This window comes from Scardinius erythrophthalmus (genome assembly GCF_964197995.2).
Source record: "Scardinius erythrophthalmus genome assembly, chromosome: 24".
NCBI classification, from domain to species: domain Eukaryota; kingdom Metazoa; phylum Chordata; class Actinopteri; order Cypriniformes; family Leuciscidae; genus Scardinius; species Scardinius erythrophthalmus.
This window is the reverse complement of record NC_138244.1, coordinates 6,530,733-6,546,870: the sequence shown is the minus strand read 5'-3', so window position 1 is coordinate 6,546,870 and position 16,138 is coordinate 6,530,733. Positions and strand designations below refer to the sequence as shown.

Below are 16,138 nucleotides of genomic sequence, written 5' to 3'. Positions count from 1 at the left end.
CCAATTATTTGATCAATTATTTTAATAGAGTGACAGATGTTCACAGCTACTCCACCAGGGACAGCTCTACTGATTTTATACCTCCTAGAATTAAGAGTAATTTAGGTAAAGAGTTATTTTTGAATGTAGCAACAAGCTTGTGGAACAGGTTGCCAGGAAATCTAAAGATGATCAGAAGTTTAGGAGGTTTTAAGCAGGCACTGATAAAATGGCTCAGTTGTCAATCTTAGTATGACATTATTTTACTGTTTTGTCTTGATGGTTCTATTTAATACATATATGGATGTGATGATTGATGCTTGATTTGCTGTCACTTGCTCTGTCCCCCCTCCCCCCGGGACCACAATGGAAATAAGCCCTAGGGCTTTATTGTGTTATCCTGACTTTGTTTTGTTTCTTTTTATGCAAAGCTGTATCGTATTTTAAACAAAAGGGTCAAATAAAATCAATCAATCAAAAAGAATGACAAAGATAAATATTTTTTATTACTTTAATAGTAGTCTTTGCTGCCATAGTTCAACATTAACATGTTTGTGTGAACATAATCATTTTAGCACCTAAACAGGATTCTGTTGCTGTGTAAAAGTATCCTCAGTGATTGATTAATCTGATTAAAATTATTTTCAATTTCAAAACAGCAAAAAGATTATCATGAGAGTTTTAAAATATTTAATATAAAAATATGCTGTTGATTTAAGCTAATAAAGAACTAAATTCTAATGAAACACTAACAGAAACAGTAAATGAAACTGTAACCGTTCTTTTGTCTTCTGACGGCACAGGAAGTAGAAACACAGATGTCTTCAGATTCCCAGAGTCTCTTTGGTCACCTGACATCCGAGCAGGACATTACCCACACACACACACTGAGACAGATCGCCCACTGAAACACACACACACTCAAATCATCAGTGTGTGTCAAAGAACTGAAGATATTTGCTCAAGCGTGTCTTGATGAACGCTGACTGAGTGAATGTGGTCTGGAATGGAGATCTCACCTTTCTGAGAGCCGATCCATGACGCTGCCTTCATGGCCACAAACTGCCACTCGACCCGCTGGTCTATTTTACAGCCGTATAACCAGATCAGAGCCAGGAGAGTGGCCCATACTGACCCCTCCACCTGTGCACAAACCATCATACACTGCATTTGTTACTGGACACAATCACAGCTGTCTTATTATTCATCACATCTCTCACCTGTGCTGGCTTCTGATTGGTCAGCTCATCCTCCGTCTTCCCAAACGCATCAGCCAGTGTGGCGTCCAGATCCCAGCAGCCTGACGCCTTTTGGAGAGAAACCAGCTGGAGTAACGGGTCCTTCTGGGGATCAGGAGCAGCTGAACACACATACAGAGAAAGAGGAAAATCTGTTCAAATATAATGTATATAATTGTATAATGTATATGCAAATATAACTGTTCAAATTTCTTGCCTCTTTGTCCTTGTTGGTTGTTTTGACCTCAATATTGGACTATGTTAGGAATGTTCTGGTTCTTGGTGGTTCTTTGACTCATTTAATCGTACTACCAAAAGTTGAGGCAATTATAGACAAATAACTCATCTCTTGTTTCATCTCTATGCATTGAAATCTTCATTTCAATGCTATATTTTCTAAATGTCAATCATTTATTAACAAACAAGTATTCATTACTTCAATGAGCTCATTGTTTCTGCATTAAATTATTACAATGTTTAAATTAATACATTTTTAGCTAACTGTGATTTTGTATATGTGCATTTCTGAAATACATAACTTAGACAGTCACCTCTGATAACAGATCACTCTTAATGGTAATGTGGACTCATGCACTTTCTGTAAAGCTGCTTTGAAATGATGTGTGTTGTGAAAAGTGCTATAGAAATAAACGTGAATTGAATTGAATTGTTTAGCAGTTATTGTTTGGTAAAACACATAAAGGGGACCAAATGTCCCAGTAATAACCTCCTTCTTCTTCTTTTTTTTAAATAGTAATTTTTGACCTTGTGGGGACATTTTTAGGTCACCATGAGGAAAAGAGCTTATAAATCATAGTAAATGAAGTTTTAGAATATGTAAAATTGCAGAATCTTTTCTGTGATGGTTGCGTTTAGGGGATAGAATATACAATTTTTACAGTATAAATATCATTATGTCTATGGAAAGTCCCCATAAAACATCAAAACCCAACGTGTGTGTGTGTGTGTGTGTGGTTTATATTACATTGTGGGAACCAAATGTCCCCACAAGGATAGTGTGTGTGTGTGTGTGTGTGTGTGTGTGTGTGTGTGTGTGTGTGTGTGTGTGTGTGTGTGTGTGTGTGTGTGTGTGTGTGTGTGTGTGTGTGTGTGTGAGAGAGAGAGTATACCCCTTTGTTTGCCAAGAGATTTTGCTTGATGAAACTCTCTAAAATCACTGCATCTGACAACAACAATCATTAACCATAAGGTGACTTTGCATTAGAGGTTCACATAGAGTTTGAAATAAAACTCACACACACATATCACAAAAACATGTCAATCACTTTGGATTAATTGTCTTACTTTCTGAGAGGCAGAGATTTTTTCCCTGAAAAGACAGAAAACAAGAGAATTCATGTCTTAAGTAAATCTGAAGAATTATATTTTCACTATAAAATCACTATAAAATGACTGTATGTTTCTCTTGTTACAGTAGAAAAATTCAAAGTAACAGACTAAAAAATGAGGCATGAACAGCACAAATTAAACACATTTGTTTGATGATGATGTACATCACAATGTCGGAGCCCTGACAGAAGTTTGTGAAATGGCCTTCGGTGTGTATGTTCACTTACTCAAAGAAGGCCATTTCACGAACTAAAAAAAAACGGACGTGAGCGCTCTGAAAGCGGCACTAAAAGACTGCTTTAAAACTTTCACAGAGACCTCAAACAGAAAGCACAAAGCCTGTCTTCATTTTGTAATTTTAATCAATGTTTCACCAACCAATTGCCTGGATTTAATAAATAAGTAAATATAGTAGAAAATAGATAATCACGACACGGAGGCGCCGGCGTGTGAACTGGAGCTCATCTCATAAATGAACCAAAGCTCAGCGTATAAGGTAGCCTACTTGCCTCTCACATACCTGAGAAATATATCTATAGAAAGCTTGAAATGTCTACTTTTAAACAGAACAATTCAAAACGAAAGAAAACAGACTGTTCTCTGCTTATGTGATCCGTATGAAATGTGTATTTCTCTCTGGCGCGTTCACTACTGCGAAGATCGTGAGTCAGCATCATCAGCTTCATCTTTGCAGCCGACACTGACACAGAAAACACTTGTTTATTAGTAAACAATTAAAATGTCTCTATATTTGACATATTCATAATCATTACTTTTGCCAGTTCTTTGTGACAGCTTTTAGGTGCTTTATTGGCAGTGCCACCCTTACATGTTACATGAACGCGTCACCACCGCATCAGCACCGAAAACATGGAGATTTTTTGGGGGCATTTTGTTTGTGTTCAGGCTTTCTCAATTGTCTTTAGGTTAATGTTTCAGTTAACAGTTTTTCAGTTGTTTTCAGTTAATTTTTTCAGGTGTAGGCTACAGGAGCAGCATAGAGTACTCTCGTGGCTGTAGACCGTAATGTTTTCTCTTGGTTCATTTCAGTCAGTATGAATTAATTTTTATATGTAAGTCGCACCTGACTATAAGTCGCAGGGCCAGCCAAACTATGAAAAAAAGTGTGACTTATAGTCCGGAAAATACGGTACTCATAGAAAGTGTTGAATAACAATCGCCCATCCTCTGAATCCCTGACTGTTGAATCTGCTGGGAATCTGCTACAACTGTCAATATGCCAGCACATTCAGATAAGAAATAAAAGTGAACAAACAGGAACAATACATAAACATTCATTTTTCTTGCAGAACCACATTAGTATCTTGCCATCTCTAAAGAAAAACAAACATTCACAAACACCATATGTAAAGCTATATATTTAAATGAATGCAAAACTAATTTCTTGGTCTAACACACACACCACCACAACAACAACTCAACAATATTTTTAAACAGAATCAGCAATAATTGAATAATCTTTCCTCAGATGCAGTCTTATGTACTAACATGTAGTCCTCTAACTGTGTTTGCATTAACAAATGTTAAACGGTTAAATCACATGCATTAATAGGTTTAATTTGATAGCCTAAATATTTATACACCACTAGTCAAAGTGGCTTTATTATGACTATTTTACATAATTGAGATTAATAATAAAGTCATTAGGCCGGTGGCGTGATTACTGATGAGCGACACCTGCGCGACGCACTGGTCTCGTATCTCTCACGGAGGAGCGGAAGCATAAAAGGAGGAGTGATGACAGTGAAGGACAAGATGGAAATAAGTATAAAAATATGTTATAAAATAAGTATAACAAGGCGTAATGTTAAAATCACATGCAAAGCTACAAAAAACACCTAAGCATAAAACCACAAGAGAAGATTAGTCAATATGATTTATCTTACCCTGTTTTTCAAACGGGTCTATACATGCTTTCACTGAAAACAAATTAATTTTACATGTTGTTAACTGTAATGTGACAGTGAATCATTTAGTGCTCTCTGTTTAGTGCTGTGGTTTGGTGAGACTTATAAACCAATAATTTAATGCAGCAGTTTCTTCAAACATTGCATACTTCACACTTTCATAAAAATAATATTACATTGAAGTGCAGTTACCCGGCAGTGACTTACACTTACGCCGATGTTCAAAGGCCAGTGACTGAGCAGGTACTGAACCTACAGGAAGAGAAATCAAAAGTCAGAACAGATTCAGATCTGGAGAAAGACAAGAACAGACACATCCAAAAGAACTAACAAACAAGAAAAGCTTTGGAACAGAGATGGACTGATATGGATATTTCTGGCCCAAAACAATCTTTCAATAACCCTTTGTATTGTTTTGTTTGTCGATGAACCCATAAAAACAGGTACGACTGTGTCCATCCTGAGCTTTATTGGAAATTGTATGTTGGTGGGTCAGTGTAACTCTAATAAGATAAAACAGCATTCCCTTGTTTTATGTTACATCAAACTGATTAAATTTGTAGGTATTGTCATGAGTCTGGTTCTCTCTCTGGCTTTTCCTGTCTTTTTCCCCCCTCTGCTGGTCAATGCTGGTTATTCCTCTCTCTTTCCCTTTTCCCCTTCAGCTGATTCTCATTAGCTGTCATCTCGCTGATTCATTTCAGTATCATGCTGGTGGCTATCTACAATCCCGTCTCGTCTCGGGTTCAGGTCAGCCGTTACACTGTCTATTAATATTCTCTTCTACATTGTGTCCAGCCCTCCCGCTGTCGACGAACGCCCTGAACAGACTTTGTGCGTTGCTACGCTCTGCCCGTGGAGACGAGAGGTTAAGAGTCTTCTAGCCGGTCTCCCTGATTTCTGCTGCCTCTCAGTCACGCACAAGAGAGTTGAGAGAGGGTTCCTGTTTATAAGACTGTTGACTGTTTGATCTGCACTATTAGCAGCTACCTGAGTTCCTGTTTGAAAAGGCAGTTTATCTCTGCTTCATCTGCATTTGCCTGCGTTCCTGTTTGAAGAGACTTTGTTTTCTGCTCTCTCAAAAGAAATAAACTCTGACTCTCAAATTGCATATTGGATCCTATCTCTTCCTTACAACAGGTATAATCAGGTAAAAATACCTCCTTAAAGCAACAACTGCACATGTTCACTTTTAGAGTGTGTTTATAAGTTCATCTTTTGAAGACTTAGATTAAACTGCTTGATTCATATGGATTACGTTCACTTGCGTTTTATGAACTTTTTGAAGCATCAAAGTTTAAACGGGGCTTGAGATACTCTCCCTGAAAACAAATTAATTTTACATGTTGTTAACTGTAATGTGACAGTGAATCATTTAGTGCTCTCTGTTTAGTGCTGTGGTTTGGTGAGACTTATAAACCAATAATTTAATGCAACAGTTTCTTCAAACATTGCATACGTCAGACTTTCATAAAAATAATATTACATTGAAGTGCAGTTACCCGGCAGTGACTTGCACTTAGGCCCATGTTCAAAGGCCAGTGACTGAGCAGGTACTGAACCTACAGGAAGAGAAATCAAAGGTCAGAACAGATTCAGATCTGGAGAAAGACAAGAACAGACACATCCAAAAGAACTAACAAACAAGAAAAGCTTCTGGAATAGAGATGGACTGATATGGATATTTCTGGCCCAAAACAATCTTTCAATAACCATTTGTATTGTTTTGTTTGTCGATGAACCCATAAAAACAGGTACAAGAGCCATTTTTAGCACTCTGTCATTTCCAGTGAACGTTACTGAATTGTTCTGAATTGATGTTATGTTGGGAAGTTTGTCTTAGCAAATACCACAAACACATTCTTGTAAGCTCAAGAAACACCTACAGACTGAAAAGAACCACTGACCACATCCTCCCTAAAACTGAACATTTTATATCTTAATGAGGTCAACTCAACTACTCAAATGTATTAAACTGTGAAATGACAAGAAAAGCATATGAAATCCTTGCTGTCAGGAAAACACAAATCACACACATCCATACAGACACAATCAGAGGTTTAAAACAGCACTGATATGAGACTGAAAAGAAGAGTCTATATATTAATTATCTTACCAGACAAGGCTCCAAAAGCCATGCCTAAAACACAAATTAATTTCACATTAAAATGAGTTGCACACACCACAAGAACTATAGTATGTTGAAATCATATTTTAACTTGAAAAATGTGAGTGGAGCTTGTCATTTAAAAAGCTGCCATTTTCGATATTTGTTCTTTGACTAATTCATTCATACTGTCAAAAGTTGAGACATTTTTACATTAAAAAAGCCAAACTAATGTTTTGTTTCCAGTATGGTAACTAGACTTCCTTCACATGCAACCTGATGAGGTCATATGGACAGGACCGTCCCCAATGTTCAGACCTCTGTATTTTTCTGAGGTGTATTTAATATAATAAAGGTTGTGATATAATTGCCTAATATTAACTCTACTTTGGTGCTGCAACACTGCTCGTCGATGTCAAAATGTTTGAGATGACCAATCAAATCTAAGTAGGCAAGGCTTTATGTTCACAATGTGAGAGCTGTAAATAGCTGTAAATTACAATGGAAATGTTAAACGACTGACAGAAATCATCATTAGAAATGTTCTTTTTCTAAATACATTTGATTGTGTTAAAACGTTACTCTGTGTGTGCGCTCAGTGGCTGGTATGAGAGACTTGTTGCACTTTGCAGTAATCTAGATTGATATTAGAGTATATCCTATTAATAAAAGCTGGATGACTTGTGTTGCTGAATGACATGCAATTAATTTTAAATATATTATATGTTGGAGCAAGCTGATATGTATATATAAAAACATTTGCTTTTACATCCAAATGAGATTAACACATCAAATGTACTATAGTAAATAGTCAAGCCACTTTACACATGCAATCAGAGCACTAAACATCTGTCTGAAAACTTAGTTTACAAACACTAGTTTAACTTGACATACAGTATTGGCCATACATTTCATTGCTGTGACCCTGAAACAACATTTGATTTCGATTACTTGAACAAATCAAATGTAAAATATGTAACAAGAACATTATTTTTGTAATGATAATATGAACAGACACAAACATCCTCACAAGTTCACAATCCTCGCACTAACCGCGTCTCTGCTGCTGCTGCTGCTGCTGCACTCTTCTCTGCACTCTTCTCTGCAGCAGGGGTCCTTTCACAGTCTGTCTGCTGTCTTTATTAACAGCAATGAAGGCTGTATGAACACTGCTCACTCCTGCCTGAACACTGAGCGCCATTATCTTTCTCCTGATGCCCTCAACATCTGCACCACATGACCTCTCCTCCTGCTCCAGAAAACGGATCCGGGTCCGAGCCGCCAGCCGGTGGACGGCCAACCTGCAAATAACATGGGGGAAATTTGTTGGATTTGAAAAGCAAAGAGTTGATATCATCCAATTCAATGTATTTCTGCGTGTTTGTGTGTGTTACCCAGTTTCCTCAGTTGGTTTGAGGCAGAAGTGGAGCTGGTTTGTTACTGGTTGATCTTTAAGCCTGTACTTGACTGTCACTTTTCCCTCAAAACCTCCTGAACTCTATAAAAGAGGGGCAGATTTTTTATCATCTAAACAAATGAGAGACACTGGTCTCTTATTCTCATTAAAGAAACACATGCTATATCATCCTACCTCTCCTTTAAGTTGGGCGTAAATGAGTGCCCTTTGACCCTGGAAGAGCACTTTGATGGGTTGAGACAGTGTGTCAACAGTAATGCCATCTGGAAGGGTCCAATCCACAGAGATATTAAACACAAGAGGCTGCAGCGCAAACCTGAGGGACTGCATCACCTGAGATAGTTTAAGAGAAAGAGAAACCATTGAGACATTTGACTAGGAAACATCTGTGCCTGTGAAATCCAGTGGAGAGCTTTACTTTGGGCTGCATGCGGTCGGTGCCTGTGATGAACTGAGCGTGACCAGATCCTTCCCTGGCCATTCCTGTGATGAGGGCGGTACTTGCACCCTCACCAATCCCGAATGAGAAACACCTGAAGACAATAAACTCTGTTACTGTAAGTGATGAAGAGATGAATGATGGGAAGATCAAACCCAGCAGACCTTTACCTGTGAGAGTGAACATGATGTTTCACCAGGTCCAGCACCTCTTTAGTGTTTCCCACCGCTCCATCAGTGAAGATGAACAGCTGAAGAGAGAAAAGCATCTTAGTCTTAAGGGATAGTTCACCCAAAAATGAAAATTTTGTAATGTCGTTCCTAATCTGTAAAACTTTTGTTTATCTTTGATGCACAAATGAAAATAATTTTAATGAAAGATTTCTGTCCCGGCATTGAAAGTAGATTTACGTTTAGATTTACTTAAAAAAGTTAATAAAACGTAAGTATACGTAATCCATATAAATCAAGCAGTTTAATCCAAGTCTTCTGAAGAGACACGATTGCCGTATATTATGAACAGATTCAATTTAGGCTTTTATTCACATCTAAACTTGGTAAACACAGAGATTCAAAGGTGTGTGCTTAACCCTCTGATGGTCTTCGGTCATTTCTGACCGAATAATTTTCTGTTTTGAATTTTTAAAAATCACAGCTTCATCGGAAGGTTATGATACTTGGTGACTTTTCTGGGATTAGGTATGTGAATACAAAAAAAATTTGAGGTCATGATCCGAGCATGCTAAGTGGCCGTAAAAAAAATAGTCCCTTTCGTGGTCTTCGGTCAAAAATGACCGACCCATAGGAAATGAATGGGAAATTTACAAAAACGCAAAAATTCTCTGAACTTTTGACTGTACAATCTACAAATCGGCCACGATTCTAAAAAAAAGTACACCGCAGTAAAGGGGTGACACTCTACAACATCAAGAGTGCAAAAAATTCACACCCACCCACACACACACACATACAAACACACTTTTATACACATACACACCAATAAATTCAGACTACAAAAATCTGTTTTGAATTTTTAAAAATCACGGCTTCATCGGAATATTACGAAACTTGGTGACTTTTCTGGCGTTAGGTAGTGAACATACAAAAAAATTGAGTTCATGATCCGAGCATGCTAAGTGGTCGTAAAAAAATTAGTCATGATTTTGGTCTTCGGTCAAAATTACCCCCATAGGAAATGAATGGGAAATTGACAAAAACACAAAAATTCTCTACAAATCAGCCACGATGCAGAAAAAAAGTGCTCAGCAATGAAGGGGTGAAGCTCTAAAACATCAAGAGTGAAAAACATAACATAATTAATAATTATAATTAATATATGTATATATAATTAATATAATAATTATTAAAATTATTAAAATAATAATTAATAAAGTGTTATAAACCTTGGCAAAAAGTATTATTTGAGAATTTCTAAAAAAATACATTCAATCCACATCTTAAAAGTAAGTAATTTGGTCTAAAAACAACTAGAATTCACAAACATCTCCATTTAGAGCTATTACAGGCATCTAGTGGTAAACCCATGCAATAACATGTTTTATTTAATTTTATGTTTAATAAATTGATTAATTTTTTTAATTTTTATTTTTTTTCTGAAAGCCTAGTCTCTATTTTACCCGAAAATACTGCATAGAATTATTATTTTTTTTTAAATCAAAAAAAAAAAAAAAATTATCATTATTTTCAATGGCAAAAAATGGACTATAAATATTAATAAGTTCAATCAAATTGTCTCAAAATTCTAAATTAAAAAGAATAAATATTATAGAACAAAAATAAATTGCATTGGTTTTTACTGGGATGGAGGAAGTTTCATTTTTAGGTGTCCGGTCATTTATGACCGGGAAGGCCCCCAGTGTGACTGCTAAACGAAGACCATCAGAGGGTTAAAGGGATAGTTCACTTTGAAATTAAATTTTGTTATGTTTTAGCTTACCTCAAGGGCATCCAAGATGTAGGTGTCTTTGTTTCCGCAGTAGTTTCAATTTTGATATTTTTAGGTCAAACCGTTCTTGTCTGTCAGTCATATAATGCAGGTCTATGGTCACCACCTCAAAGAGCATGCACAGAGAAGTCCAAATTAAACAATTCCCCATCGTAAGTACACATTGATGGCCTAAGACACAAAACGAGCAGTTTGTGTGAGAAAACGAACAGTATTTATATAGTTTTTACCTCTTGTACACAACCACGTCCAAGTGATCTGAGGGCGCGTGCGCTTCCTGGTGTGTGACGTGTGCAGATCACTTGGACGTAAAAACGATATAAATACTGTTCGTTTTCTCACACAAACCACTCGTTTCGTGTCTTAGGCCATCAATGTGTACTTACGATGGGGAATTGTTTAATTTGGACTTCTCTGTGCATGCTCTTTGAGGTGGTGACCATAGACCTGCATTATATGACTGACAGACAAGAATGGTTTGACCTAAAAATATCAAAATTGAAACTACTGCGGAAACAAAGACACCTACATCTTGGATGCCCTTGAGGTAAGCTAAAACATACCAAAATTTAATTTCAAATTTCAGGACAAAAGTATTGGGTGAATGGACTTTAAATGGAGGAACAGAAACCTCTCAGATTTCATAAAAAATATCTTCAGTTGTGTTTTGAAGATGAACAAAAGTCTTATGGGTTTGGAATGACATGAGGGTGAGAAAATAATGGCAGAATTTATATTTATACTTTTAGACTAATTGACACTTTCACATGACTGTCAGTGTGTCGTTCAGATGCATGTTGAGGTGTTGTCGTACCTGTCTGGGATGGTCAGGGTTACAGGGCTGACTGTAGATGTGTTTTAGAGGCTGTAAAAGCTCTGTGCCACCCAGGTCTGCTCGCATTCTCTTCACTCTCTTCAGAGCCTCATCCATTGTGCCCTGATTGTACTCGACACTCTCACTGCAGTGAAACACACAAACACATTTAACATCTAATCTACTCTGACAGATTTCAAAACTGAATATATGAATATCTATGAATGGAGATCTAGTTACTAACGGGAAGAAGGACTCAAAACGAGAGCCAAATCCAAAGATATTGAAGTAGCATCCCATGGGCAGACTCTTCAACAGTAACAGCAGAGTGTCCTATAGTAGAGAGACATGGACAGGTATTTAAATTCAACATGACATCAAAACTGACTCTATTTGTGATGCGCTCCATCAGAATGAGCGTAAATCACAATAAGCAGTTTTTGGAAAAACATGAATTTGGGTTTTGTTGTTTTTGATGTTTTCAAAAGTTATAAAATTTTTCCAAAAAAGAAAATTTAACAAATCAGTGTTTTTTGAACAAATCGTTCTTGTTCACTTTCATACACTGACTGTTATTTCTTGTACACTCTTTTTTAAAATTAGTGAACTCTATTTTAAACCGTGTGACTATAGCCAATAGCATTCGAGTGGGTTGTGAAGGATCATTCGACCTAATGAACGAATAAATCCCTTTACTGAACGAGAGACAGTGATTTGAGTCTGAACAAGAGACTATCTGTTCATGAATGACCTGAATGTACGGGAACATCTAATGATCGTTCATCTAAACGAGGATATGCTGACCGACTAAAGAGAGAAAGCGTGTCAGTCTTTCAGTTCAACAAGGGGAGAAAGCGGCTGCAATGCAAAAAAGTGTTGCAATGTTATCAATATGCACACAATTTATGAATGTGTAAAAATCCACTTAAAAAGCATGATTTTTTTTATCTTAAATCTTGCCTTTGCGCTTTCTATGCGCATCTGTGCTCCTTTCCCACGATGCATCACTTCACCCATACTGCCAGATCTGTCCATCACGAAAATAAACTCTCCTTGTGTTGCCAGTGATGACATCACTTCCTCTGGAAATTCTGGGTACAAGCTTATCATGACCACTGGGTCCCTCATCAGAGAGCCTGAAATAGAGAGAGAGAGTCAGTGAAACCTTGATCACTCAATCCCATAATGCCAGTGATCTGCAGGTCCGACCTGATGGGGCAGTGGCCACTCCTGCCTCCACTATAGCAGAGGGCTGATGGGTATCCTGATAGTACAGAAACAGCTCAACGTCCTTATCAAACATGTGACCAGGACTCAGATTCACCTACACACATAAAAACACATGCATAACACTGCTGTGCTCACACATCCAGATAAACACATGAAGACACACACAGTACCGTAGCCTGAGTGTGATCCGAGCGGAGGAACACTAGAGGATCCAGAGTGCAGTTGGACTCTAGTTTGGAGATGGGCTTTGGAGAGCTCACATGGACACTGAGAGTCAGCGTGTAAGGAGCAGCTCCACGTATTGATGAAATCTCTGAGACTATACCAGCTCCTGAACCTGACACACACACACACACAGAGAGTGTGTTAGAATCAGCTTCTCTCCGCTAATAAAGTGTGTGTAGCAGCTGCTGTACCTGCTGGTGTGTATCGGGGGTTGAGTACAGCCGGCAGACAGAAGCGCAGCGAGTGGTCGGCCTGCACATCGAGCTCGGTGACATAGATGATGGTGACGGCAGCGTTCTGACCCGGCGACAGACACCCGACACTCAGTTTGAACACATCAGGACTCTCTGCGCTCTCTTCCAGCAGAAACGCCTGCTGACCCGAACTCACAGCGTCATCATACTGATCCCTCGCCTGCAAGACACAGTTTTGTTACGTGGTGCAAAAAATATGCAAATGAATGTCCAGCAGACTTATATTTGGACTCACGGTTTCTCTGTCTTGCACCTCTGCCACAATCTCCTGCTCTCCGATCTTGGCACTGAAGTGGCAGACAGCAGCATCAGCGGGCAGAGGGAACACGAACAAGGCCTCCAGGGGGCGCTCTTCCTCATTCACATACAGCAGAGTGGAGGAGACTGTGGAGACATGATCCTGAACACGAACCTCCACTGAGATGCTCTTCAGTGGCACTGAGTCACACAAACCAACAGAACAAGAACAACATCACATCACAAAACGTCTAGACTCTCTATATTAGCATAAAAACAAGATGTAGATTGGATATATAATAAAAAATTCTGAATTTAAGAAGAACATGGCATTTGTGAACTACATTCACTATAAAATAATATCGAGATAAAAACTTCGCAACAAACTTCCCTGTTTGAAAAACACTCCAGCTCTCCCACATATTAAAACATAAATACATTCAACAGTAAAAGTAAACAAGTGAATTCATACCCGGCTCATTTTTCTCAGTCACAAGACCGCAGTTCATTCTCACACAGCGTTAGAGGAACTAACAAGATGACCTACTTTAAAAGTGAGCGAAAGTGAAAATCAAAAACCGAAATACACCTTTTAAATATGCCTTAAATATTGACAGAAGACTCAATTAATGAGTAAATAAGTGTTTCTAGCGCAAGATGATTTCTGGACGTCGTTGAAACGGGAAGTCGTTTCAGTCCGAGTCAGAAGACCGTTAAACTCTGCGCTGAGATCAAAGATCCTGCTATTTATCAGGCGCAGGTTTGGCTCATGAATATTAATTAACTGCAGAAGCGACGTGACGCTGAGATTTTTATGCCTAACGCATTTTCTAAACAGCAGTTTATAAATATATGGCTGATTCTTACATCAGGGGTGATCATTACAGATACTTAAGAAACTTTTAATTGTATTTTTAATAACTTTTCCTAATTGTCTTCCGCACGCGAAGTGGAGGTTTCTGCCCTCTTCCAAGAAACTGCCGTCAAATCTGAACATATACAATAACCACATGTAGGAATATCACTGCAAACATATTAATTGAATTAGCCTATTAGTTTAACAGCTATCAAAAATTAAAATGTCCCATACAGTAATTAATGTAATATATTAGGAAGATATTTACGAATTTGCTTATATTTTACATTTATTCAAACATTTAAATCATTGAGCTAAAGCAGATTATGTGTGTTTGTGACTCTTATGATGTCATAAAGAACAAGTTGGAATCGAACGCGCGGGTTTTACTGTATAAGCGCGTCACAGACATACACACTTTGTGGGTTTGTTGTAGTGGTCGAGAGTGACAGACAGTGATTTTTCACAGCGACGATGGGACAGCGAGTTTGTAAAGTGAGTCCGATGATTGGCGAGGTGTGCGATCAACATCAAAGCACACCCCCAAAACCCAGCATCAACACGGCGGTTCGACATCCTCATCATCGCGATGAGATTGAGACCCATGTTGATGCTGCTGGTGAGAAAAAGAGCAAAGAGAGGAGGGTGATAGAGAGAGGAGTAGAGGAAGAGGAGATGAGGGTGATGGAGAGAGGAGGAGGAGAGGAAGGAGGTGAGGAGGAGTTGAGGAGGTTGATGGAGAGAGGAGGAGGAGGAAAGGAGGAGGAGAGGAGGGTGATGGACAGAGGAGGAGGAGAGGAGGAGGAGAGGAAGGTGGTGGACATAGAAGGAGAAAGTGGTGGAGGATGCAAGGAGGAGGAGAAGGAGGAGTCAGGGAGAGTGCAGGAGAGTAGAAAGAGGAAGACGTGGTGGAGGAGGCTGGCCTCTTTCTTCAGAGCTGCCAGCAAACAGGCTCCAGAGAGCAGCTCAGGTCAGGGAGAGGAGAAGCAGACGCAGGATGAGGGAGAGAAGAGGAAGGTAGCATGGGATGCAAGAAATAGTGATGGTAAATTACACCAGATCACCTTATGAGAATATGTTTATCTTGTTTATGTTCATTAAAAAGTAATCACCATATGTAAATATCCATTAATTGGAAAAAGAAAATTAATCTCTCCTATAGTATTAAGTCTCTAATGCCATTTCCTTATACATATTCTATGTCTCTATTAATTAATTAAAACAGTCATTAAAACTAATAATTATCTGAAAGTTAGTTTAAATACGTTTTAGAATAAATACAGCGTCACGTCACAAAAAACTGCTCTCACAGTTTGAAACATCATGTTATTTTGTCTTTTAATAGACTACATCTTCAGTCACTACACTCTTGGTGATCAGCTGGGGAAAGGTGGTTTTGGTGTGGTGTACGAAGGGAGACGTCTGGAGGATGATCTCAAAGTAAATAAAAATAAATGAAACATGATCTAGTTAGCGAATTATCTTCTGATAAATCACTCTAAGCCCTCTTAGTGTATTTTATGGCTTCCACACACAAATTAATTGTTTGTTTGTTCATCAGGTGGCCGTGAAATACGTCACAAAGGCGAAAGACACTGAATGTTTATTCATTGTAAGTACGCTGCACACTATAAAACATCTCACATTAACATTTATCACAGACAAATATTTGATTGTTTATTCAATTAACAAACTGGTCCAAGACTGAGCTAAATCTTTATTTGCAAAATTCTTCTAGCCTGATCATCCAAAGCCTCTTCCTAAAGAGATCGCCCTCACCATCCTGGCCAGTAAAGGTCCCAGTGTGCCAGAGATCATCCGGCTGCTGGACTGGCAGGATCGCCCTGACCACTTCGTCATGGTCCTCGAATGTCCCTCTCCCTGTGAGGATCTGGTCCAGTTCATGAGGCGTCACGGTGGAAGACTCGATGAAGAGAAGGTCCGGCACATCATGAGGCAGGCGGCTCACGCTGCCAACACGTGCTGCCATCGCAGAGTTCTCCACCGTGACATCAAACTGGACAATCTCCTGATCAACAGCGAGACGTCTGAAGTCAAGCTGATTGACTTCGGGTGTGGGGACATTTTGAGGAGTTCGG

At 38.6% G+C, this 16,138-nt stretch overlaps 1 protein-coding gene across 2 annotated transcripts; it reads right to left on the bottom strand.

Annotated features, from left to right (window-relative positions):
• Positions 1 to 461: 461 nt before the first annotated feature.
• LOC308685045 (von Willebrand factor A domain-containing protein 5A-like) lies at positions 462 to 13,905 on the bottom strand. 2 transcript variants are annotated; one of them, XM_081356490.1, is made up of 22 exons: positions 13,656 to 13,905; positions 13,182 to 13,384; positions 12,884 to 13,106; positions 12,638 to 12,804; positions 12,447 to 12,561; positions 12,198 to 12,373; positions 11,482 to 11,570; positions 11,238 to 11,382; positions 8,629 to 8,708; positions 8,438 to 8,552; positions 8,194 to 8,352; positions 7,997 to 8,100; positions 7,656 to 7,903; positions 6,612 to 6,635; positions 5,998 to 6,057; positions 4,703 to 4,747; positions 4,475 to 4,507; positions 2,523 to 2,547; positions 2,348 to 2,400; positions 1,200 to 1,339; positions 999 to 1,122; positions 462 to 883 (listed from the first exon to the last, which is right to left on the bottom strand). In XM_081356490.1, exons 1-22 carry the CDS (start codon positions 13,690 to 13,692, stop codon positions 804 to 806), a joined length of 2,445 nt encoding a protein of 814 aa, XP_081212616.1. In that variant the 5' UTR covers positions 13,693 to 13,905; the 3' UTR covers positions 462 to 803. The 2 variants fall into 2 exon arrangements, with proteins under 2 accessions (XP_081212616.1, XP_081212617.1); XM_081356491.1 differs by lacking the exon at positions 4,475 to 4,507 and having other exon boundaries at positions 465 to 883.
• Between the last annotated feature and the right edge of the window lie 2,233 nt (positions 13,906 to 16,138).

What these genes read in the sequence shown, in the direction of transcription:
- LOC308685045 (XM_081356490.1), bottom strand. Translation starts at nt 13,692, where the DNA reads ATGAACTGCGGTCTTGTGACTGAGAAAAATGAGCCGG. An exon ending in TGCGCATAGAAAGCGCAAAG is followed by an intron (nt 11,571 to 12,197) that starts GCAAGATTTAAG and finishes TCTCTACTATAG; the next exon opens with GACACTCTGCTGTTACTGTT. An exon ending in GGCTTTTGGAGCCTTGTCTG is followed by an intron (nt 6,058 to 6,611) that starts GTAAGATAATTA and finishes CTCTTCCTGTAG; the next exon opens with GTTCAGTACCTGCTCAGTCA.